Genomic DNA, 22,799 nt, shown 5'->3' with positions numbered 1-22,799 from the left:
ATGAGTCTACATTGTACTCTTGGATATTCGTAGGGACTGTGGGGCTGTGATTCGTTGTGTGTGGGACGGAAGCGACTTGTCTTTTAGCAGTAGGCGATTGAACTTCTGGTGAGACGTTGTCCTTACCAGGAGTTCGATCAACAGTTTTTGTCGGTTTCTTCTACGGCCGAGGAGGGAATCATCGATCGAGATGAAAAGCTTCTCAGAAACCCTGAATTGGGGGCTCTGTAGTAGGGTGCCGGTCTTTTCTTTACGGTTATATTACGTATAAATCACTCGCAGATCCAGATGAATTTTCCCGATTGTATTTATCCAGTGAAAGAATTGGCAGCGAGGTCGTGTTACATCTCTAGCTTTTACTGACTGTGATTCACTGTAACTGTAACTGTAACATCACAGTCAAAAAACAATATTTCGGCAGCTAGCGACGTGAGTAGCGCATTCATAAAGCGGTTCCCCGCTCTTCCATCGCTTCTTTCCACATGACCTCTAACTGTCGACAATTCCTTTTGCTGCTTTGGAAAAAGGACCGCTCAATTGTTATCGTCTGAATACATCTCACTCCTTTGTTTTTAATTTATCACGAAAAGAGTTTGTAAGGAAAGAATATGGGTCGCTCTAAGTCCACTCCTTTACAAAAGGTTCCTAGTGAAGAGAAAGAAGTCTTCGGACGCAGGGAAGTTGGCGACTCTACTTTCCGTGCTCTATTCGCGGGTGAACCCGTCGGGACCGACAAATCATGTATGCCTTCTCACGATAAAACGACGCCACTTCGCACAGTCCACGCAACACCATCTCAAACGCAAAACCCCAAAGCAAAGAAGAGATCAAAGAAGCAAGTAAGTTTTAAGCCGGAAAACCAAGGATTTATTTCTTCAATCGAGGTTCCGGAAATATCTATTGAGGTTGTCGAGGATTCCCAATCCGGCAGAAATGTTTTCATCTTTTATCGATTTCAGCAGGACGATAGTAACCGTTCAGGAAATAGCTCTATATTCACGAAAGCACTAAAGCTTCCCGAGGCAACTGTACAAACGGACAAAGACCTGGGGGTGGACAAGCCACTCTGTTTGCCAGTACGGACGTCTTTGGGCGCTTTTGACTTATGGAAGGCTTTTCAGCTTCCTTTACTTGGGAAAAGCCCAAAGATCTTTCAAGAAATTCTGGACAGTAATCTCATAATTCTCTTCCTGAGACGTTCAGACACAAACAATTGGTGTCTGGATGTTTCACTCACGGAGAAAGCACTGGATTGCTGTCGCCCTGAAGTGCTGCCTATAAGACGGCCGGCAAACGCGAGGCGTTACAGCGCTGCCAACAGCATCCACTCAGTCCTTGCTGCTCTCTTTCCAGACACCATTATTCATGATACTTTACCCAACGTGGTGTCTACTATCGATTTCTCTCCGATTTCTGCCCGACAAATATACGCATTGACTGATAACAAGCAGCTCATCACTCATTTAGAACGGGAAAGCGTACCTGATGACCTCGTCATTCCAGATCTCAAACCTAAATTACGTCCGTATCAAGCTGAAGCTGTGAAATGGATGTTAGAACGTGAGCGGTCGAAAGCCGAAGGTGAGGAGTGGAAATTGGCTTGGGTAGGGTTGAGACCCTTCGGAGATCCTTTACCATTGAGTCAAGTCGCGGAAGATGATCGACATGGCAATATCTTCTTCTCACCTTTTGTTGGGTGGATTACGAGAACTTATTCAGCTGCCAAATCAATGATGGCGGACAACATGCCTCAACCGAGAGGTGGGATTTTGGCTGAGTCGATGGGCTTAGGAAAAACTGTAGAAGTATTGTCTTGCATCTTGGCCAATCGAAGACCAACAGTCGCATCTTTACCTGTACCTTTTGCGAGACGGAACCTTGATTCCGAATTTAGTCGGTCACGTGACGTCGCTGAGTGTCATGACGACTTATCTGAACAGAATCGTTCTACTGAGGTCCGAGACGTTGAGTATCGGAAGGAACGCCGAAGTGAAACATATTTTAATAAAGGTGACACAGTGACGTCAAGAAATCCTCATCTTGAATCATTTGCAGGTATCTCTTGTCTTTCAATTGCGGCAACGAACACCCGTCTGGTAACACCGGAGCCAAAAAGAAACGATCTCCCCGTGGCGACCGAACAGTGGCTTCAGGATGATTACATTGGATCATGCATATGCGGAAAGCTTATTTCCCTTCCTGATCTAAAAAAAGAACTGATCATTATATGTTGCTCCTGTAAAGAGCCTATGCATGAATTTTGTGCATCATTCGACTCGACAGATGCGTTGATGAAGGCAAGCACCCCATATACATTTCGTCGTTCACCCTCAGGTCCTGGCAGTCACTGTAGACTTTCAATGGATGAAGCTTGCTGCCCTTGCTGTTTTTTAAGGAATGGGCAAATGACCATTAGTAGAGCTACCTTGATTGTTACCCCTTCCGCCATCCTTCGTCAATGGGAGCAAGAGATTCAAAAGCATACTGTTCAACTCGAAGGGCGGTCAACGAAATGTATTGTGTATAATGGCGTGGAAGCAACGTGTAAGATGAAGCACTGGAAGAAAGAGTGCTTTAGTGATGCCATACAACTTATTCACCCTGCACGACTTGCTGATGCTGACATTGTGCTCATAACTTTCGACACACTCATGTCAGATCTAAACCATTCGGATGATAATCGCTTCCTTGCGGGGATTCGAAGTGAACAAGGCAACCTTAGAAGAAGAAAGAGATACCGAGTTGTCCCATCTCCGTTGACGAAAATTCGCTGGTGGCGCATATGTCTTGATGAAGCTCAAAGAGTGGAGACACCTACTGCAAAATCTGCCATCATGGCCTTGAAACTCGAAACCGATCATCGCTGGTGTGTCTCCGGTACCCCCATCGGGCGGGGAAGAGTGGAAGATCTATATGGATTGCTCCTTTTTCTTCGCATGCTGCCTTTTCAGGATATTGCGTTGTTTCTAAAATGCTTCTCGTTAGCACATAGAGGTATTGAAGAAAGAATTCAACAACTCCTTTGCAAGGTATTTTGGAGGTCTACCTCCGAGCTTGATTCAGTTCGAAGACAGATGGGGGTGCCTGAGCAAGTCGAGGAAAAGGTTTTGCTACGGTTCTCGTCGATCGAGAAACACTTTTATGAGAGGCAACTTGAGCAGACCATCACCCTGGTTGGTGAAATCACAGAACGAGAGAGCGAGGGGAAAAGATCAAATTCCAACCGATTGACTACATTGGCTGATCGCCTTCATAAACTACGTGCAGCATGTTGCCATCCACAAGTAGGTTCAAGTGGTATAGGGCGGGGTCATGCTTCTAGACTTTTGGGAAAACGCCGTGAAGGTTCCATGTCGAGCTTAAATTCGCGAGTTATGACAATGGATCAGATTCTCGAACGCTTTATCGAGGAGGCAAAGTTAAAGTGTGAGGAGTCACAGCGTTTAGCCGTCATGCACACAAACGCCATGGCAGCTCTATCAACGCTGAAAATTGAAGCAAAAAAATTCTTTGGAGTAAATGTGGAAGAAGAGGATGAGATTTTAATGAAGAAAAGCTGTAAGTTGACGATCTTTTGTTCTAGTCAATCTCCTTTTTCTAAAATTTTACATTTTGGTTGACAGGTGACTTGTATCAGGAGTCTCTTATGCAAACTGAAAAAAATGCTGCACCAACGCTTGTCATAGGGGAAGCGGTTGTAACTGGGATGAAAGGCTTCCAGTCTCCATATTCTATTGTCGGGAATGGCAAATTGCGACTGGAATGGAAATTCTCCAAGAATGCAAACACAAGCATTTGGGCCCAGATTGATTTTCAATGTGCGAAAAAGTTAACCGAAATTCGCCTCAGACCCCTGCGCGAGTCTTCCACCCTAGATGTTTTGGTGGATGGCCAACAAAGATCCCTGTGTCCCAGAGACTGCACAATACAGGTTCCTTATCAAGGGGCTGGCGACGAATGGATCGACGTTTCAAGAATTTTTCTTTCGGAGTATGCGGGATTGAATGATTGGAGCTTTGCAACGGGATTTCACACTAAAAAATCGAAGACTTGGCGAATTTGCCTGTCCGGCTGCTTTCCACCGAGCGAGAAAGAGGTTCATGGACGACAGGCCACCAGTTCCTTAGAATCTGAGTTCTGTGTCGGACTTGAATGCGAGCTGTTTGAAGCTACGATTGCACAGGATCCTTTACAACGACTGCATTCCCTGAACAACGGGGCGTTATGTTTGGAAAGATATGCCGGGATTTCACAAGAAGGTTCGGCTGTGATAGATCGTGAAGCTTTGACGGAGCAAGTTTTGTGTTCACGGGCGAAAAGAATGAAAGACGAAGCATGCCAAATCGAAAGTCTCTATCTGGCCTCAGCAAGAGCGACCCATGACAGTTGTAAAAATCATTTTCAGAACATTTCAAGCAAGAGATTGTATCACGATGAAGCACTTGGGAAGTTATCACAACAAGGAACGCATCTTTCCCAGAGTGGTGGAGATTGTTGGGACGAAAAGTGGTGGGACGAGTTTTTGGTTCTTTGCTGTCTGTACGGCAATGAAGGTGAGCAGAGGCAAATTGTCGAGAGGATTCTGCAAGATTTGGAAGGATACACCAGTCGGGGATTCAGCGCTGCTGTGGACACTCAAAACGGCTTTATACCCTTTCCTGACTTCAACGATATCGCTGGGCTTCGAACTGCCATGGACCTGCGAATACAAGGAATTCGAGTAGGCCTTAAGGGCAAACCGCCACGGACGAGCAAAAGTGGTTCAAGGGGTTTCAAAATGCGTGAAGCCACAAACAACTTGGTTGTCCAGGAGACCAGGAAGTTAACGCAGTTTCGATGTCAGCCTGGAATGCACTCAAAGACAATGGCTACTGTTCTTTCCCTAAGTCCTTTCCCTCAAAAGGATGAGATTGTTGAAAACAGTTGCTGCAGGGTGTGCAAAGCCGACTGGAAGCAGACCGGCCCGGAATGTCGCCACTGCAAGATTGGTGACGTCCTTGATGAGCTTGAAGTAGACAAGGTGACTTTGCTCGTTCTGAGGTCGGTGTACGCACAGATCAAATCGATGCTAGAGTCAAAGTTTCTCAGGGACGTTGGTACGCACATAGAAGAAAGAGCCAAAGAATTTTTCAGCGTTCTCGAATGGCAGAAACGGGAAAAACTTGCTGCTTCTAGCTTATGGAGGGTCCACTTGGACTTGCTCAACGACTTGGACGAGTTAAATCAGTGCAAGAGGCCAATGAGACTGCTTCAGGCGGGCGAAGATCCAACCAAATTTTCGGATGATGAATTGAACGCGATCGTCTTTCCCGTGGATGCGTGCCCCAGGTATCATGATAGTGCCGCAAAACAAGCCATGGCTTTGGGTGATCTTCGACGAGCGCATCAATCGCTACGCTATTTAAAGAACCAGTGGCATAGCCGAAAGTATTCCGCGGAAGGTGATGAAGAAACCTGTGTTGTATGTTTAAGCGAATTGACGGGGGAGCGAGCGGTTCTTCGATGCGGACATTCGTTTCACTATACTCCTTGCCTAGAAAAGCTTCGTACAATTTCGGGAGAAATCAAATGTCCACTACGGTGTACCGTGCGCACAAGCAGAGAGGATGTGATGGTTGCTGTCGAGAAGAGCAGTTCTAATGGAAGTGAAACTCGTCGAGTAGTGAAAGGAAGCTGGGGAACAAAAGTCACGAGACTTGTTGCTGATATCATGGACGTGCAAGATAAAGGAGAAAAATCCATTGTTTTCAGCCAATGGGAAGATATGATTGATATTTGTCAGCAAGCTCTGGAAGACAACGCTGTTGGGTACACACGTGCAAGAAGCCTAAAAGACCTTAGTGGTAGCGTCAGAGACTTGCAGTCTGTGGGTTGCGATGTTCTACTTTTGAATGTCAAGAAGGCTGCTGAGGGTTTGACTATTTTGGAGGCGTCCCATGTTTTCCTAGTTGAACCTCTGTTGAATCACAGTCTTGATAGCCAAGGTACGTCCAACAAAACGAAAGATTTTGGACTCCGATTTTCCTAACAAATATCGGTACCTCTGCATGTGCGCAGCTTTAGCTAGAATAAATAGAATTGGACAGACAAGGTGGGTATGGTGATTATTTTATTGCTCTGTGGCTGTTAAAAGAGAAAACTGCTCACTCTTATTTTGCTGTCAAACAGGAAAACATACGTTCACAGATACATCATGGAGGACACAATCGAAGTCAAAATCGACAGCTTTAGATTAAAAAATGAAGGTAGCGTACTCCTGGCTAACAACGACAGCAGAAAGCCCTCCATTAGTGCCGGTGGGGCTGATGGGGGTTTCCATTCACGAGATGAGCTCATGAACATTCTCAATAGCTAGGAAGCTTTATTAACTTAACATAGGCTAGGTAGGTTGTGTAAATACGGTACGCTCCTATTTGTGGTCTACATTCCAAGTCGCCTGTTTTGGTACGAAATGAATCCCTCATTTCTTGTGACCTTCCTATATTGGAATGGGTAAGTTATCGTGCGGATGATTTCCCGGACGACCTATACGTACCGGAACTTTTCGACGACACAATTGCAGATCCTGGTCGATAATTTCAGAAAACGGATAAGGAAATATGACACTAGTCCGAAAGGCCCCAAGGACTCGGCTCTGCCAATCCTTGCCGCAATCTCTCTTTCTTCGAATTGAAAAAATCGTTGAAATCAAATAGTTGTAGATTCTTCTATCTACATTCTTATCTCATTGAAACAATCCCTGCCTTTTCGACGAACAATATGAGCTCAAGCTTTGGTTCTTAAAAATTTAAACTCAGACATGCCGGTAATCCTACAGCGATTTCTTCGGTCCTTTTCGGAGCCAATTTTCTACAAAACGGCTTGAGCGGTAATTTGGATGGATTGCATAACTTAAAGAAAGAATCGCAGATCTTGCGATCAGAAACTGTTTTTGACTTAAGCTGCGTACGTCAAAGCTCATGGTCAAGGTCCACGATGACAGAAGACAGATCGGAGAGTCAATACATGACAAAAAGTGACTGATGCCCCAAAAAGAGAAACGGACTTCGATAAAAGTCAAATTAGAAACACAAAAGGAGTAGACTAACAATTTTTCAAGAGATCATTGCATTAAGCTGACCGTGCTTGTTCCTGTTCCCTATCCCTGTACTGCTAACAATAAAAATTCAGCAAGGCAAGCGAATTTATAGTAACGAACTCGTAAATACGTCCCGAACATGCTTCTAATTCATCACTTTATATTTTATTTCAACCCGCCATTTTAAAGTCCTTCTTGCTGGTACACCTGTTTAAACACTCTACTGGCTATGAAAGTAATCAAGCAAAGCAGGGGAATTGTAAAACGAACTCGAACGTCGAAACGTCCCGACATGCTTTTCTTACCAAACGAAACAATTTTCATCTCAATTTGTAACGTATCTCCTAAACTCTTTTTTCGTTAGAACACAACACTTTGATCGACAAAATAGAAAATGGTGAAAATAATTGAGTTGATTTAAGGATTTGCTGATTCAAGACATCTAAAGCGCTAGAAAACTTCGTCTAATTTTCTCTATCAGCTCTATTGGCCTTATTGTTCCGTCCGTTATTGCTCGTCTCATATTCAAAATATGTTTTTCATGATCGCCAAATCTACCACTTTGAATTTAATTTGAAGTAATTCGTAGATGAAAAAGTGTAGTATTCCCTAACAGCAACGATTTAAAAAAAATCAGATGTGAAAGTGCTTTGTTTGGTTGGACTTTACTCAAAAATCTTTTTACCAAACAAACAAAAAAATAGTCTCGTTGAGCGTCTTCGGTTTGAAGGCCCGGATTGGCATAGATTTAAAAATGAATCAATTCCTTTATATTATTTTACTCCTTATTGAAATTTAATTTCTAGAAGTTTTCCTATGATATCTACCGGTAAAAAATTTATACAGAAATGCCGTTTCCTCTGCCAATGCAGTCGGTCCTACAAAGGGCGCATCATCGAGAGAAGTTAGTTTTTATCTCCTTGGTAGCTCTGTACAGCGTCAAGGATTGCAACCACATTTTTTTGAATGCGATTCATAACTTTTCAGAGAAGACGCATATTTATGACTGTGAGTCTATTATTATTCATTTGTCGCATGACGCGGTTCTTCAGAAAAGAGTCTCAAGGACTACTCAGGCAATCCAGTCAGTGATGCTTTTTCTACTCTTTTTTAAAGACCCAAACCTATATCCGGAGTTGGACCTTATGTTGGTGCTTGTAAGACCTACTTGACATGTATAGGTTAGTTTTGATTTTTTTTAGCATTTACATTAAGAAAATATTGAAAAAGGTATTTTTTATCGTAGATATGGTTCAGATCCTGCCTGACCCAGGTCAGGCGATGAGCCTACGTAGCAACAGAAACCCTGAGACCAGGTGAAGTTAAAATCCAAGTCTTTGGTCCAGATTTTCGTTTATGACGACCTGAAATGGTTCTCACTTGATACATATTCTGTAAAATGTAATTTTTCCGAGATCAGATTGTTTGAAATCCCTAGAGATGGGATGATTTGGGGCAACTTCAAAGATTTTGATGATATTTACTCTATCTATATAACTGATATAGACAGTGTTCTTCGAGACCATGGCTCACATGGAGGGGCCAGCTACTCTGACTGTCAATGAAACATAAATTATGTGGTATTCCTCGTGTTTTTAAAATCGACGAAGGCTGAAAAAGATTTCCCCTTGGCAATCTTTTTTCAATTCAGAACGATGTGATGTTGCATCCGAGGGGCTAGGTACTCTGACTGTCAATGAATGTGGTTCGTTTTTGAAAATCGACGAAGGCTGAAAAAATATTTCCAGTTGGCAATCTTTTCTTAATTCAGGAACGATATAATGTTGCATCGGAACGGGAAGGATTTTTGCTCGGGACAACCTTAAAAAAAGCTTCAGAAAATAAATTCCATTCTCTCATATTACAGACTGTGTTAATTAGAGACCAGAAATCACGAAGTCCAGCCACGGGGTGTCCAATTTTCTATTTTTAGGTTGCATGATATTGATTACCGAGGGACTGGCTAGCTACTTTAAACGAACAATGCAATATGGTTTTCTTGTTTTAAACAACGGCAAAGGCTAAACATTTCCTTACAAGATCTTTAACTGTAAGTCAGAGCGATTAGATTTTGCATTGGAATGGGAGGGACGATAATAATAAGTCCATTAATCTGTTTATTCTGTCTGCTGCATAGGGAATAACAAGCCATCTCGTAGCGATTCGATCCTACTGTGCATGAAGCGTCATGATTTACCCAAAGAATGAACATGTGGTTGTAGTAGATGATGGCCTCTCGGATACCTATCTGACCAGGTGGCCGAAATAACTTTTCAGGGAACTCGTTAGCTTGTAATTGGAAACAGCACTTCATTCGAGGCTAGAAACGCGGCTACCAAACTCAAAAGAATCAACGTGACCCCGCCTGCAAGCTTTAGAGTCGGACCAAGCAGTTCGTCGCCAGTAATGCGTTCTCTGTCCTCACTTAGTGGTCTTGTTAACAAGCCTTGAAAATATTCTCGGGAGCGAATCTGGGCTCGTTCTTCCCTGTCCTTGGAAGAGTTTGAAAGTCGGAGGCTACTACCTGTAAGCTCGTGCAGCTCTCTAGCATATCCGACACTTAAAATTGCTATGTTTTTCTGAAAACAAAAAGCATTTGCGGACTTTTTCGACATAAGAATAGCCAGCACAAGCAGCAACGGAACCTTCATGATCGAGTTCGACTATTTCGATACGTTGAACGCCGTCGAGTACGGGACAAGAAAAAGATTTTAAATGTAAAGTTGAGGAACGCTTGCGTTTACTGAAATTAACTTTTTGCAGATAGAATCTAGTAAATGAAGATAAACGCACCTCGACAAGGGGAGAGCTTCCGGGTAAAGCCAAACAGCTTCACAAGGTTTGTCACTGTCAAATGATGGGTACAGACAGGTCTTGACTTTGAGTAGCGATATGAGATGCTTGATGCATTGCTGATTTGACGGCATCCCACCTTTCGACCACCTCATTTCATCATATCTAGGCTTTTGCACTTTTTCGAAGATCACCCAATAGGAAGACTTATGGGCTAAACTCCAAGATGAGTAACACACCGTCAGTCTTCGAGCGACTTTCGGCCCTCTCTCTACTTTCCAACAAGTATTGTTATCCTTTCTAAAAATATTAACTGACTCAGATGATTGTCAAAAGGGCCTGCAAACATAGAGAATGCGCTCCCTTTCACAGTCAGTTGAAATCTGACTTGCCGTGGACGTTATATACAAGAAATTTGGGATAGTTCACGAACGCCGATTTTTACAGCACAAGAAGGAACACCGTAGCTACAATTAAACAAATATGTATTCCTGAAGCGTTGAATGATTCTTTTAGGGACAATTGTACATTGCGGACTCTTGACGCTTCAAAGCTGCAGAAAAAAATTGCTCACAGTCACATTCAAGTTGTACTTGAATTACAAGGACGTGGCATGGGTTCACTATGTTCATTCATAGTTCGTCGGACAACCAAACAATCATGCCAATCTCCTGTTCCTTTGTTGTGCCGGAGCGAGACCTATTTGCCTGCCAACAAAGCTATTAATAGCCAGGTATTTGTGAGTCAGCTCCTGGTGTTCGCTCCCTTTCAAAGCAAGCATAATTGCCACATCGTCCAACAGTCCCGACACCAGCGGCCAAGTACCTCCGCTCCCTGCCACCGACGCACGGTAACTCACACTTGAGAGGCGAGGTGCTTGTACGGAGATCAGGTAACCCTCGGCCAAACGCTGAGAGATTTTTAAGGTCTCGAATAGCGAAGGTGCAGGCAAATACTCAACTTTTCCCATAGAGTTGGAAATGCCTTCCATTTTTGTCAAGATCTCCTCTATATCAAAGCCTCCATGTTCTCTTCCAGTTGTCTTGTACAAAGACGCAACGGTGACAAGGAAAAGAACCTCAAGAGAGCTACAATGAGAGATAGCCTTTGACTGGGTCGAATTGAAAGACTCTCGACTGACTTTCACAACATCCTTGATCCGGACGATAGGAGCAACTACTGTATTATCGTCGTTTTCAGAATCGCGCAAAATTGTCTCGGCGGCAGCACGGCATATGTGGAATGCTTTTCGAATGTCGCCGGAGAGCGCAGCTGTTTTCTTAGCAGCAAAGACAATGGCGTCTTCCTCAAAGACTGCGTAAGTTGGAGAAGCTTGCTTCACCTTTGCTTTCAATATTGCAACGGTTTCTTTATCATCGTATGACTTGAAGTAGCAGCGTCTTGAACCGATACGTGACTGTACACGAGGATGGAGACGCTCTGGGAGGTTTAATGTATTGGAAACACCAAGAACGATGAGCCGCCTCGCGGATCTGGATTCCAAAGCCCTTAATGGCCAGTCGAAGAAATTGTAGAGGACAGTTTGCTTCTTGGTCACCAGGTAATCAATCTCATCAAGCAGTAGCACAACGACCTGGTTGTCTTCCTCGGAGTTTTGGCAACCATGTTCGTTGCTAGTGAAATATGCTTCCAGCCTCGAAGCTGCTGTTTCAGCAGAGCACTTAGCCTTACAACCACTCAGCTCTTCCCAGAGTTTTACGTAGGCTTCCAAAGGATGCCTCAACTCCATCCCATTCAGAGCGACAAAATGAAAAACTGGAAGCAGGCCTTTGCTGGCCCGCACTTGCAGACTCGATACCATGGCGCGTACACAGGCTGTTTTGCCGACACCAGGGGAACCTGCAATGAAAATCGACGGTTTGGTATTCTCTCCCTTTCCTGCTATCGCAGCCTCTAGGAACGAGGTTATTTGCTCTTTTTCTTTTTCGCGGCCAACAAGTGCCAGCGAATCTTGACTGGCTTCTTTTGAAGCATCTGTTAGAGAAAGCTTGTTGATGACTCTAAAAAATGCAGCTTTCCACACTGAACACTCTCGCAATGAACATATAGGCGCATAAATATGATGCTCGCTTTTGCTTTGAATTTTTTCAAATGCAATTTTGAGTAATTGGTTGCTACTAAAAAAGGAAGAATGTCTCCTTGACCGCAGCAGTCTGGCAGCTGATCCACCGCTTGGAACTAGGCCTCGTCGATGAATAGACCAAAATCGTCGACAAAAAAACTCCAATACAGGAACTCCATGAAGAAATCGTGGCTGTGAAACCGGAGATGACTTCGAATGAAGAACAACAGGTGATAGGACGGAAGAAGCATTTATTGTGGAGTCGCAGTGATCGGTCTCCACAATCTCTTCGCATTCTATATCAGAATATCCTAGTTGATTTCTCGTTCCACCAGGAAGTTCGGCGGATCGGTAAAACCACCGCACCTCGATTTTCAGGTCGTTTGCAGTCTCATGGGCACCAACCTTCTCGGAACTCGGGTTGTTGGGTGGCCTCCAAATCAGGACAATCTCACCTACTGACCATGGTACGTTCATTGGGAAAAAAGGCTGGGTACTTAGTGAGCCTGATTCCACCCCAAACGTGGTTTTACCCGCACACATTCGAGCATCGTAGCTCAGTAAAACCGGATCCCCAATATTGACAGACCAAGTCTTATCCTGGGCGGCGACACCTTTCTCCGAGCTAACGGCAAAGTTGGAGAAGCAAGGTTTAATATCCATACTTGTAAAGAATTCAACTCCCTCCTTGGAGTCGACAAAAAACGGCGGTTGCGAGGTGAAAGCGAATGATTCGTTTCTACTTGGTTGAGCAGGTGGTGACACTATTGCTGACGGTAAACCCGGATAGTCGTTCAAGTTGCCTTCCTCAACCGTTTGGCGAGGCACAAGAGAGTCGCTTGCTCTTCCAGTTCTGCTTCGGACGTGAGATTTAATTGCCTGCATTATTTCCGCTTTTTGCGTTTGTGAATAGTAGGTTGAGAGAGATAGCCCCCGCTCCACGACGGAAGCAAACTTCAGTATAGAGCCCGTCGAGCGCCCCATCAGCTTTCCCATTTTGCTACAGTATTCTCCACCATAGACTGCGCGGACTAGTGGTAGATAAGGTGGACTTGTAATCGTTGCACTCCACGATGAAAGCAGAGAAACTGGCCCCAAACAATTTGAAAGACCTATCGGCTCGTCGTGCACGTCTCGGCTTTCATACACAACGTCCAGGCATTGAGGTGTACAAATACCTGACGATTCCTTGGAAATCTCATCGTCGCGATAAAACCAACGGACTTGAGCGAAATAGGAGAGGTCGCGGCTGTTTGCATCTTGAAACAAGGACAGAATCTGACATATTCTCCATGGTGAAGTAAATGGATCCGAAACAGCAAACGAGCCGAGACAGCGTGATTCGCACTTCTCAGAAGCAACCGCTACCACATCGCCCACTCGGAGGGTCCATTCGAGTCCCCTTCGATCTCGCTCTCGACAGACGACGTCCGAATGCAAAAATGACGTCCACGGTGGAACAATACTTACAGAAACAAAATGGCGAAGACCTCCTTTTGGTTCGCTGCTTTGCAAAAGCGCTTCGTGGTCCGCTTTGTCGATGGAGTCCTCCTTTCTCGCAACGAGATCCTCAAACAGATCGTGCGTACCACAACCATTTTCGCCGCCGCAGACGGAAATATTGAGACAGAACTCAATGGCGGATCCGAGCGGTTGGTTCTTGCGAACCATATCGGAGAAATAAAAGCCACGCTCCATGAGTCGCTGAAACCATTGGATGGTCGTCGTCCCGGAACAAAAGAGTGGTTGGAAGCGTTCCGACGTCGAAAAGTACAGGTAAGAGCACCGGGCTGCCACGTGTGGAACCGAGTCGATTTCCGTTCCGGTGCCCATCCAAGCATCTACGTGATGGCCCAAAAAGACCTTGGCTCGTCCCAAGACCCGGGCAGCGGGCACGTCGCTCTGTACCGAATCAGTCTCCCAGACTACTTCCCGTGCGGAATCCGTCACCACCGGAATCCGCGCTCTCACATGCAGCGGTAGTTCTGTTGTTCGGAACAGCCATCGGATTTCCAGTCGAATTTTGGAATCGTCGGCTCCGGGAACGCGATAGATGCTCAGCACTTGAGCGTACCGCCACGGACCCACGAAGGGATACCACCGCGCTTTGTTCGCTTGGGGGGAAGGAGGAGGAGGCGGAGTGGAATCGCTATCGGCCAAACAGACAACGTCCCCAATTCTCACATTCCAGCGCGTCTCGGTTGTTTTCTTGGCGGTCACCTTGCGATCACAAAATCGCGGGACTACCGCGACGGAGACGACTTCGAAAAATTCGAAATTGTTCGTACGGGCTAGAAGGGGCCGGTTGGGCACGGAGCGCACGTTCGTCACGGGATTAAGCCACGCCAGAGGCCCCTTAGTGGCCGGGTCCGCCAGCGCTGCGTCTGTCTCGGCTTGTACGGTGTCTTGGGGATCGGAAAGATCCTCGTCGGCGTCCTCCGACAACCCGAGCTGCGTACGGTAGATCTGGCGCAATTGCGCATCCTGGTGGATGAAGGATTCGGGTAGTTGCCAGGCACGGGTGACTAGGGTTTGCCGGAGACTCTGGGCCGTGCCCACCTCGATGTATCGCAATCGGTGTCGGTCGAGTCGGTACTTGGCGACGCGTTGGATTTGGGGGACGCCACGTAGGACGTAACGCGGCCGGGGCGGGGGACACGGGACCCAGGCGACGCGTCCCAGCACGGCTTCGGCGGGAACGGTATCGACGGCGTCCGTCACGGCCAAAAGGTAAGGAACGTGTTCCGGACGTTTCCAATCGGCGCGGATGCTGTGGGATGCCTTGGTGAGTACGCCGGATGGTAGTTCCTGGGCGTTGGCGAGCCAGCGGACTTGAAATTGGTACTCATCGTGCGTGTCCACGGCGGCTAGAACTATCGCGACGCTCCACGGCCGCGTCCATGGATACCACGGACGTGGTCCGGCGTCACGGAGGGGTGTGCGGGCATCGTCACAGGCCATAACGACGGCGTCCCCGACCCGGACAATGCAGGTTTGTGCGTTGGCGAGTACGGATCGGTGTGTATCGGACGGTTGCAAAGGAATCCGGAGTGCCGTACCAAAGGCTCGGGTGACGCCGTCCCGGGTCGCGCGGTGTACGATTTTGGAGGCGGGTTGGACGGCGAGGGCAGGGTCGGTGGTGGATACGGTGGGGGATGGCGATGGACGAGCCTTTTTACGGCTCGTCGTCTCGGTAGTCGTCTCGACCGTGTCCGTCGAAGGGGCATCCGATTTACGGTTGGTCGGTGGTTGGTGGTCGTGAACGGTGGCTAGCCAGGCGGGGGTGGGGTGTTGGTTGGGACAACGAACGTTGGTTAGTCGGCGGTGTAGTTCCGGTGGGAGTATTCCTTCGGCCACCGCGGCCGTCCAGGCTCTAGCCAAGGTGAGTTCCGTGTGCGGGTGTGACCATTGTGGACCGACCCGTTCCGAGGGTAGTTCATGGTGGTTCCGGTGCGGTTCGTCGGGTCGGTACCAGCGTTTGGGTACGTGAAAGTAGAGTCGCCAAAAGGGCATATCGGGGAAGGGTTCGGGTGGCAAGGCCGTTTGCGTGGTAAAGTGTTGGGTGGGTCGTATGCGCACGGTAGCGGGGAGTAAGTGTGCGAGAGCGATCGTCTGGCACTGCAGGGTTTCGAGGAGTAGTTGTGCGGGGCGGTACGTGGTGGTCCATCGTTTGTAAACGGGCAGTGGCATCCAGGTTTCGACCTGTTTGGCGTGCGGGAGCCAACGCACGAGGGCGTGGAGGCGAGCGGAATGCGTCAAGGAGGCCCGGGAGGCCAAGACTAGGACTTGTCCCACCATCCAGGATTGGTCGAGGAAGGGATCTTGCCGCAAACCCGTGGGGACGACAAAGGCACAGACGTCCCCCACGTGTACCTTTTGTTGCAACCACAACATTGGTGAGTGTGACTGTGAGTGTGGTAGTGACGGTTGTTGCCAGAGCACGTCCACGGCGGAGAAGTAGCGCGTGAGGGTGGATGCTTGCTCTTCGTGCCAGACGGCGTCACTGGCGGGATGGATCGCCGCCACCGTCCACTGATTGGCCGTGACGGCGGAGGACTGTGGCAACGATCTCTTTGGCATGGTGGAAATTGGAAACTGGGTGTGCTGTGTGTGTATTGGTGTTTGTTACGTATTGGATTTGTGTATTGGATTTGTATTGGATTTGTATTGTGTATTTGGTGTGTCATGGACTGTGCAACACCAAAACCGGCAGTATCAAGGGATGAGTGTATGACTGTGAGTTCCGTGGTGGTGGTCTCCGGCGCGGTTCCAGTGACCGTTATTTACCAGTTCCTTCAACGTACAGTGAACTGGAAAAGGCGCGGGCGCGCGCATACTCGCGACGCATACCGGTCCCCTACTAGTACACCCGAACGGTAACTCTGTTCACCATAAGTAGTCGGTCCGACGCGGTCGGTGTGGTGACGTTCACCATGACGTCACCATTGTGTATTGACAATTACCGGTATTCCTGTGGCGTTCGAACCCCGGAACACACACACCAGCCGCGCGCCGCGCCATTCGGGTGTCGTCTTTGGTAGGGGGCAAACGACCCTACGACGACTACTCTACTAGCCGTACCTCGACCGCCACCGACCGACGACCACACCCCATCCCATACACACCACACCCCATCCCATACACACCACACCCCATCCCATACACACCACACCCCATCCCATACACACCACAGTGTAAGCTTTGGACACGCGTTCCTTCCTTGGATTCCTTTGGGTCTCCCTCCACAATAATATCCACCACAATTACAACAATATCCACCACGACAATGAAGACAACACCGTTGGAAGCTACCGACAACGGAACCATTGTGGGCGTGTGGATGGGCGCAGTGTCGGCACCGGCGTCGCACACGGCCCCATTGTTGGTGTGGACACTGCAACCCGACCTTGTCCAACCCGTCTTGACGTACTACCACTTTTGGGACGACACACGCTCCTGGGATCATCTCCACGCCTTGCTCGAGACACTCCATCCCATTGCCGTCACGCACGTGTACTGTGACACCAAACCGAAGAAACTCACCCACACGGCGGCGGCTCCACCGTCTCCCCTCGCCACGCGCTTGTACCAGGCACTCGTCGCACACCAACCCACTCCCCAACCACACCCACAAAATACGTCCCCAACCCAACCACACACTTCACCAGCAAACACACAAGCTGCCGCACTGCAATTCCTCCAAATCCACGACACGACGCCCGTTCTGGCCCGCGATCGCGTACAGGCACAACTCCAACAACTCGTGGCCGACGGACCCTGGCGAGTGGCGGGCGACGCGACGCTCGTCACGCACGATAATCTACTCAAGTCCGCCGCCTTTTTCCTACACGTTACCGGAATCCACGGGGAGTCCCCATCCACCCTGCGCTACCGACTCGATACCGGAGTCCTGCCCGGAGTCCTGGCCCTGGACCGGACCGCCGCCGATGCCCTTCATCTATGGCCACCCTCGCACCACGACCTCCAAACCAATCACAACAACAGTAACCACCACAACAGCAACCACCACACTACCAAAGCCAGTGATTCGCTCTGGGGAGTCTTGTCCGCGCACGTGGTCACGCCCATGGGGCACGCGCGTTTGCGAACCTGGTTGCGTCAGCCCTCCACCGACCGCGTTCGGCTGCAGCGGCGACAAGACGCCGTCGACACACTGGTCCGGGACGGACTCGGACGGGATGCCCTCCACGGAGTGGCTCTCCGGGGACTCCAACACATTGATCTCTGGAAACTCGCCACCCAACTCGACGCCTTTGCCGACGACCATCACGACACGGATCCAACCACCCAAAACGACGACGCCCGCACGACGGCCCACTGGCCCGTGGGAACGTCCCCATCTCAAGCACTCTCCTACCTCTATCAACTCTACCTAGTCGCTTCGCAAACCTTGCCTTGCGTCGTCGAGCACCTCGAGCAACTCTCCGGCAGTGTACCCCAAAATTCCTTACTCGCGGACTTGACCACCGCACTCCACGACGTTGCCACCGATTGGCAACCCTCCATCGCCCTCGCCGAAGCCGTACTCGACCTCGACGCCGCTCCCCGCGAATTCCTCGTACAAGCCGCCTACCGGGAAGAACTCGGAACTCTACAACGGGAACTCCAGGACGTCCGGGACCAAGTCCGGGACTGTCACGCGCACATGAACGACTTGTGGGCCTCCACCACCGGCAACGCCCAAGCCACGGTCAAGCTAGAAACAGCCGACGACGGTTTCCTCTTTCGACTCACCAACACCAACGACACCAAACTCTTGCAGAATCAACTCGGGAACGTGGTGCAAATCCACAAACTGCTCAAAAACGGCGTCTCCTTCTCCACCAAGGAACTCCGCCAGCTCGCCACCGCCCAGCAGGATTTAATGGCCGAATACGATCGCCAGCAAAAAGTCGTCGTCCAAGACGCCCTCAAAGTTGCCGCTACCTACAGCGTCGTACTCCAACGCGCCTTTGACGCCGTTGCCACCCTCGATGTCCTAGTCGGACTCGCCCACCAAGCCGCCTACAGTCCCCACGGATACTGCCGACCCACTTTGATCGACGGCGACGACTGCGCCGGTCACGGCATTCAGCTTCAAGGCGCACGCCATCCCTGCGTAGAAGTACAGGAATCCGTCTCCGACTATATTCCCAACGACGTCGATCTCACCCACGACCGTTCCAACGTACTCCTCGTCACGGGCCCCAATATGGGTGGTAAGAGCACGTACATTCGCGCCGTCGGTGCGATTGTCCTGCTCGCGCAAATTGGGGCCTTTGTGCCCTGCCAATCGGCCACCATTCACATTCGGCACCACATTCTCGCCCGCGTTGGGGCCGGAGACTGGCAAGATCAGGGCATTTCCACCTTTTTGGCGGAAATGCTCGAATCGGCCGCCATTTTGCGGACCGCCACGGCCCGATCGCTCATCATCGTCGACGAACTGGGGCGCGGCACGAGTACGTTTGACGGATACGGCCTGGCCCGGGCCATTGCCGAATATATGGTCCGGAACGTTGGTAATCTTTGTGTCTTTGCCACTCACTTCCACGAATTGACCAGTCTGGCCGACGTCTTTACGAACGTTCGGAACTGTCACGTCACGGCGCAGCGGGACGTGCAGGGGTTGACCTTTCTGTATCAGATCCAACCCGGTCCGTGTCTAGAGTCCTTCGGCATTCAAGTCGCCGAGCTGGCCGGCGTACCCGCCGTCGTCGTGCAGGATGCCCAACGCAAGGCGCGAGAACTGGAACGCTTCGAATACCGTGGCCAGGAATCGGCCGCAGAGTCCGACGCCGACTGGGTTGCACGCTTTCGAGACATCCCCCATCTTTCCGACATGCTGGGCCGGACGGACCTTTCGGATGCCGATAAACGAGCGGCGCTCGCGCAAGCCCTGCAGGTCTGAGACTTCCCGTAGCTACATCCCGGCCGACGCGTGGGAAACTTCTAGCATGATTCACTACTTTAAAACGACAAGTCTATAAGAAAACAACTGCTTACTACGCTCGTTAGGCGCGGTCGGAGAATGCGGCAATCAAGGCCCAAAATGACACTGTGCTGGCAACCCACGCGCTCCAATGTGCCTGCTGGAGCGAACCCGATGTGGGGGCGCATTGTGTCATATTGTTGCGAAATTCAGTGTCAAAAAAGAGAAATAATGTATCCCTGTTCTCCACCGTTACAGTTTCTTGACAAAAGTCGAACACCTGTCCACCCGCAACGTTGGTACAGTCCGCCAAAATGCGCTCATCCAACTCTCCGTCGGTACAGTTTCGCAGATCACAGCTTTGACAGATATCGTTCCCCACTCGCACGTCACAAGTATTGTCCACAGTATTATAACTGGATCGAATCACGCCTGTGCCAGCCGTTCCGGAGGTGAAAGTGAAGCTTTCTTCGAAATCTCCTACAATCCGGACACCGAATTCATCGGCATCGGCGAACCGGTAGTCGCCGGCAAACTGGCCCTCCCCACACGCACCCAGTGCGCACGTTTCGCAAGCACTGCAATCCAAAGTCAGGGTCAGTCCGTTTTCCTCACATCCGCATTGCCCAAAGACGTTCGTCAGGGATTGTCTAACGAACGCGGCACAAACGTCCAAGCGACGCGTGCTCTCGATCGACAAGTCGTCGTGGGGGGCAACTACCAGTCTGCCGGCGACCACTGATCTAATGCCACACCCAGCGAGTACGGCAACAAATATAAGCGCAAACTGGGGAATCTTCATGAGTCTATCCACAGGCTTGAATGATATCGGCCTCCGGTGTAGCGGTTGGTGTCCGATGCAAGTAGTGGTGCCAACAAAACTAACCACCCCGCGAGCGAAAATGTATAGGGCTAAATTTGACAGTCACAGTCATTTCGACCGGACCTCACACTCACACAGTCCGTCGGTATTGTGACCGATCTTGTGCATTTCTCCAGGGTGCTATTTTCTCGCTCACAGTAACTCCTATAAATGGAGAGGCTGTCAAAAACATCGAAGAAAACAACAAGAACGTTAAATTGTGGTAGAACTGCGATTGGGTACAATGATCACTTTTCGAACCAAGATACATATAGAAGCTAAACTTGAAAAAAAAGAGGACCATGTAGGTCATGTAAATTTGATATAGTTAGAATTCACAGCAAGTTCAACGGTGATACCTAGAGTCACGGACACACAAATTGTTTTTGGGTGTTTTGGAGAGTGCGGCATGACTTGTGACTCGTACCAATTGCTAATCAAAGATGCAAACGACCTCCTCCTTGTTCGACTATCCCTGATTTCTATAATGGGCATCGAATTACTTTCCTAAAATTCGTAAAGTGTATCCAAAATTAAGCTCGTCTAATACCGTTGCTAGTCAGCGCAAAGGACTTTCAAAGCTCCACCATCGGTCGGGAATTCAAAGGTGAAATGGTGTGGGCCTCTCCCCAACGCTCAACCGGAATATCCGTTGGAACTCCGAATCGAGAAAGGTACGCCCCGAGCACCGCAGAGGCCAAAGGGACGCTCTTCGGATCCGTAGGACTCCGACCTGCTGCCAGCAAACGACGCTGCGCCTCTTCGGCTGCACTCTTGGCCAGAGAAGTCATGGCCTCCGCTTGCTGCTGCACCTGATCCGGGTGAGCAATGCTCGCAACCATGCGGTCCACAAAAAGCGCCTGCATATCGTACGGCATGCTGGACAAGGCCGAGTGCAGCTTTTTCACAAGATGCGAGTCGACACTTGATGCTGATCCAGCAGCCTCTCCATGGTAATGGTTTCCTACACTATGGAAGGAGGCCATGTGCGGACTTGTGGATTCAAGCAGGTTGACTTGATCGTTCGCGTCCAGCGCGAAAATCGTTGCCAGTAACTCGTCGTCCTTCATGTTAATAGCATTGACGTCCGCCGCCACACCTTTCTGAACGGAACCAGGCCCAAACCCATCAAGGTCAGGGTCCATAGCGAGCTCGTCCAAGAAGGCAGCCTCGTAAGCCGCAGCTGCTGACGAAGTCGCTGTATCCGGCTGGCCATTGAAGGCTGAAGATACATACTCAGGCTCATCGTGTAAAAGCTTCTGCTTCTTGCAGGCCGACTCCATCTCGTTTAGTTGCTGTGTCTTCACGAGACTGCTAACAACGTTGGTGAGCTTCTCCATATCGCGGGACATGTTGCTGAGACGGCTCCTTAACGTAGAGACTTCGCACTTGAGGGAATCAACTTCCTGCTTATCGACCGACTCCTGCTGGTTGGATTTCCGGATCTCAACAAGCAGGTCGGGGCGGCCCCGTTGGAAAAACTCGTGACGGAACTTCCAGTACCTGGACTCCTCACTACTCTCCACGTCTTTCAAACGAAGCGGATCCGACTTGATCTTGCGAAAGCCATAGAAGTTAAGCTGGCGGACAAAGGACGAGAAGTTGTTGTGCTTGAAGAACTCGGGGATGACGTCGGTGGCGAACCGCTCGGTATCTTTCACAACAAAAGTGAGTCCATCATGGCTCCTGTAAGATACAAGTATTCGAGAGGTCGAAGGAAAAAATCAAAAGAGACAAACATTCGAGATCAGCAGGTGTCTTTGACGTAATAGGAATAGGTGGTGTGGGAAGAGCTTTACAGACTTCAACCACCCTTTCCAATATGAAGGTCTGACCAGACAACAGGCGCATGACAGGTTTGATCAAAATCGTGAAAACTTATCTCAAAACCGGATCGGCCTATCAGAGATTGTCCTCTAATTTTGAAACTTCGCCTTAGTCTAATACAAACAGCAATCGCAGAACGATAACAAACGAATGCACATCGAAGCCACAGGGAGAAAGATCAATCCTACTGCAACGGCACAACACAGCAACGGACTTACCATGTAGAAATAGAGGGGTTACAGGTTTCAATCATAGTGTAAGTTTTCTGCGAGAGAAATGGAACTTGCGCTGTGAGGCTTGCTATTGCATGTAGGGTTATCTACGTAGCAAAATCCCATCTCCCGGAAGAAATGATGGCCAGTTTGCATGCATTAACTCGTTGTTGCCAGCTTTCTTCGTACCTTTAAGAACATCGGGACACTGGAAGTACCGTCATCCATTTTGGCGGAGCTCTTTCTCTTGTTTCCCTGCGTAGAGGGGGTGAGCGGTGAATAAGTAGTGGGTATAGGTTCCATTCTAGGTCTACTGAAAAATATGGAGAGATGTCAGATGTTTGAGAACAAAACGCAAACGAGGGTTCGCTTTGCATGTTGAGTTGGCGTCTTTAGGTGTGCTGCTGTCCATCTACTTTTTGGAAATTCTTTATTTCGATAACAACTTGTACGTGTGATTTGGTACCGCATATTTCGAAAAAGCTTCTTGTTGAAGTACGATACTGGTATTG

At 48.9% G+C, this 22,799-nt stretch overlaps 4 protein-coding genes across 4 annotated transcripts; 2 read left to right on the top strand and 2 right to left on the bottom strand.

The window, feature by feature from the left end:
* The first annotated feature begins 458 nt into the window (after positions 1-458).
* PHATRDRAFT_45116 (predicted protein) lies at positions 459-6,394 on the top strand. The gene is made up of 4 exons (XM_002179353.1): positions 459-3,558; positions 3,624-5,984; positions 6,058-6,091; positions 6,169-6,394. Exons 1-4 carry the CDS (start codon positions 609-611, stop codon positions 6,353-6,355), a joined length of 5,532 nt encoding a protein of 1,843 aa, XP_002179389.1. The 5' UTR covers positions 459-608; the 3' UTR covers positions 6,356-6,394.
* Positions 6,395-10,364: 3,970 nt separating this feature from the next.
* PHATRDRAFT_45115 (predicted protein) lies at positions 10,365-16,034 on the bottom strand (the record flags this gene model as incomplete). The annotated part of the gene is made up of 1 exon (XM_002179127.1): positions 10,365-16,034. The coding sequence occupies one exon, from the start codon at positions 16,032-16,034 to the stop codon at positions 10,530-10,532; it is 5,505 nt and encodes a 1,834-aa protein (XP_002179163.1). The 3' UTR covers positions 10,365-10,529.
* A 1,848-nt stretch (positions 16,035-17,882) lies between these two features.
* PHATRDRAFT_19604 (predicted protein) lies at positions 17,883-19,209 on the top strand (the record flags this gene model as incomplete). The annotated part of the gene is made up of 1 exon (XM_002179352.1): positions 17,883-19,209. A coding segment is annotated over exon 1 (1,089 nt), but the record flags the coding sequence as incomplete, so codon positions are not given.
* A 1,614-nt stretch (positions 19,210-20,823) lies between these two features.
* On the bottom strand, positions 20,824-22,328 carry PHATRDRAFT_34724 (predicted protein; the record flags this gene model as incomplete). The annotated part of the gene is made up of 2 exons (XM_002179126.1): positions 20,824-21,934; positions 22,294-22,328. 2 exons carry the CDS (start codon positions 22,326-22,328, stop codon positions 20,824-20,826), a joined length of 1,146 nt encoding a protein of 381 aa, XP_002179162.1.
* Between the last annotated feature and the right edge of the window lie 471 nt (positions 22,329-22,799).

This window comes from Phaeodactylum tricornutum, chromosome 6 (genome assembly GCF_000150955.2).
Source record: "Phaeodactylum tricornutum CCAP 1055/1 chromosome 6, whole genome shotgun sequence".
Lineage (NCBI taxonomy): Eukaryota > Bacillariophyta > Bacillariophyceae > Surirellales > Neidiaceae > Phaeodactylum > Phaeodactylum tricornutum.
The sequence above is the reverse complement of the archived record's forward strand: the minus strand, read 5'-3'. Positions and strand labels throughout refer to the sequence as shown.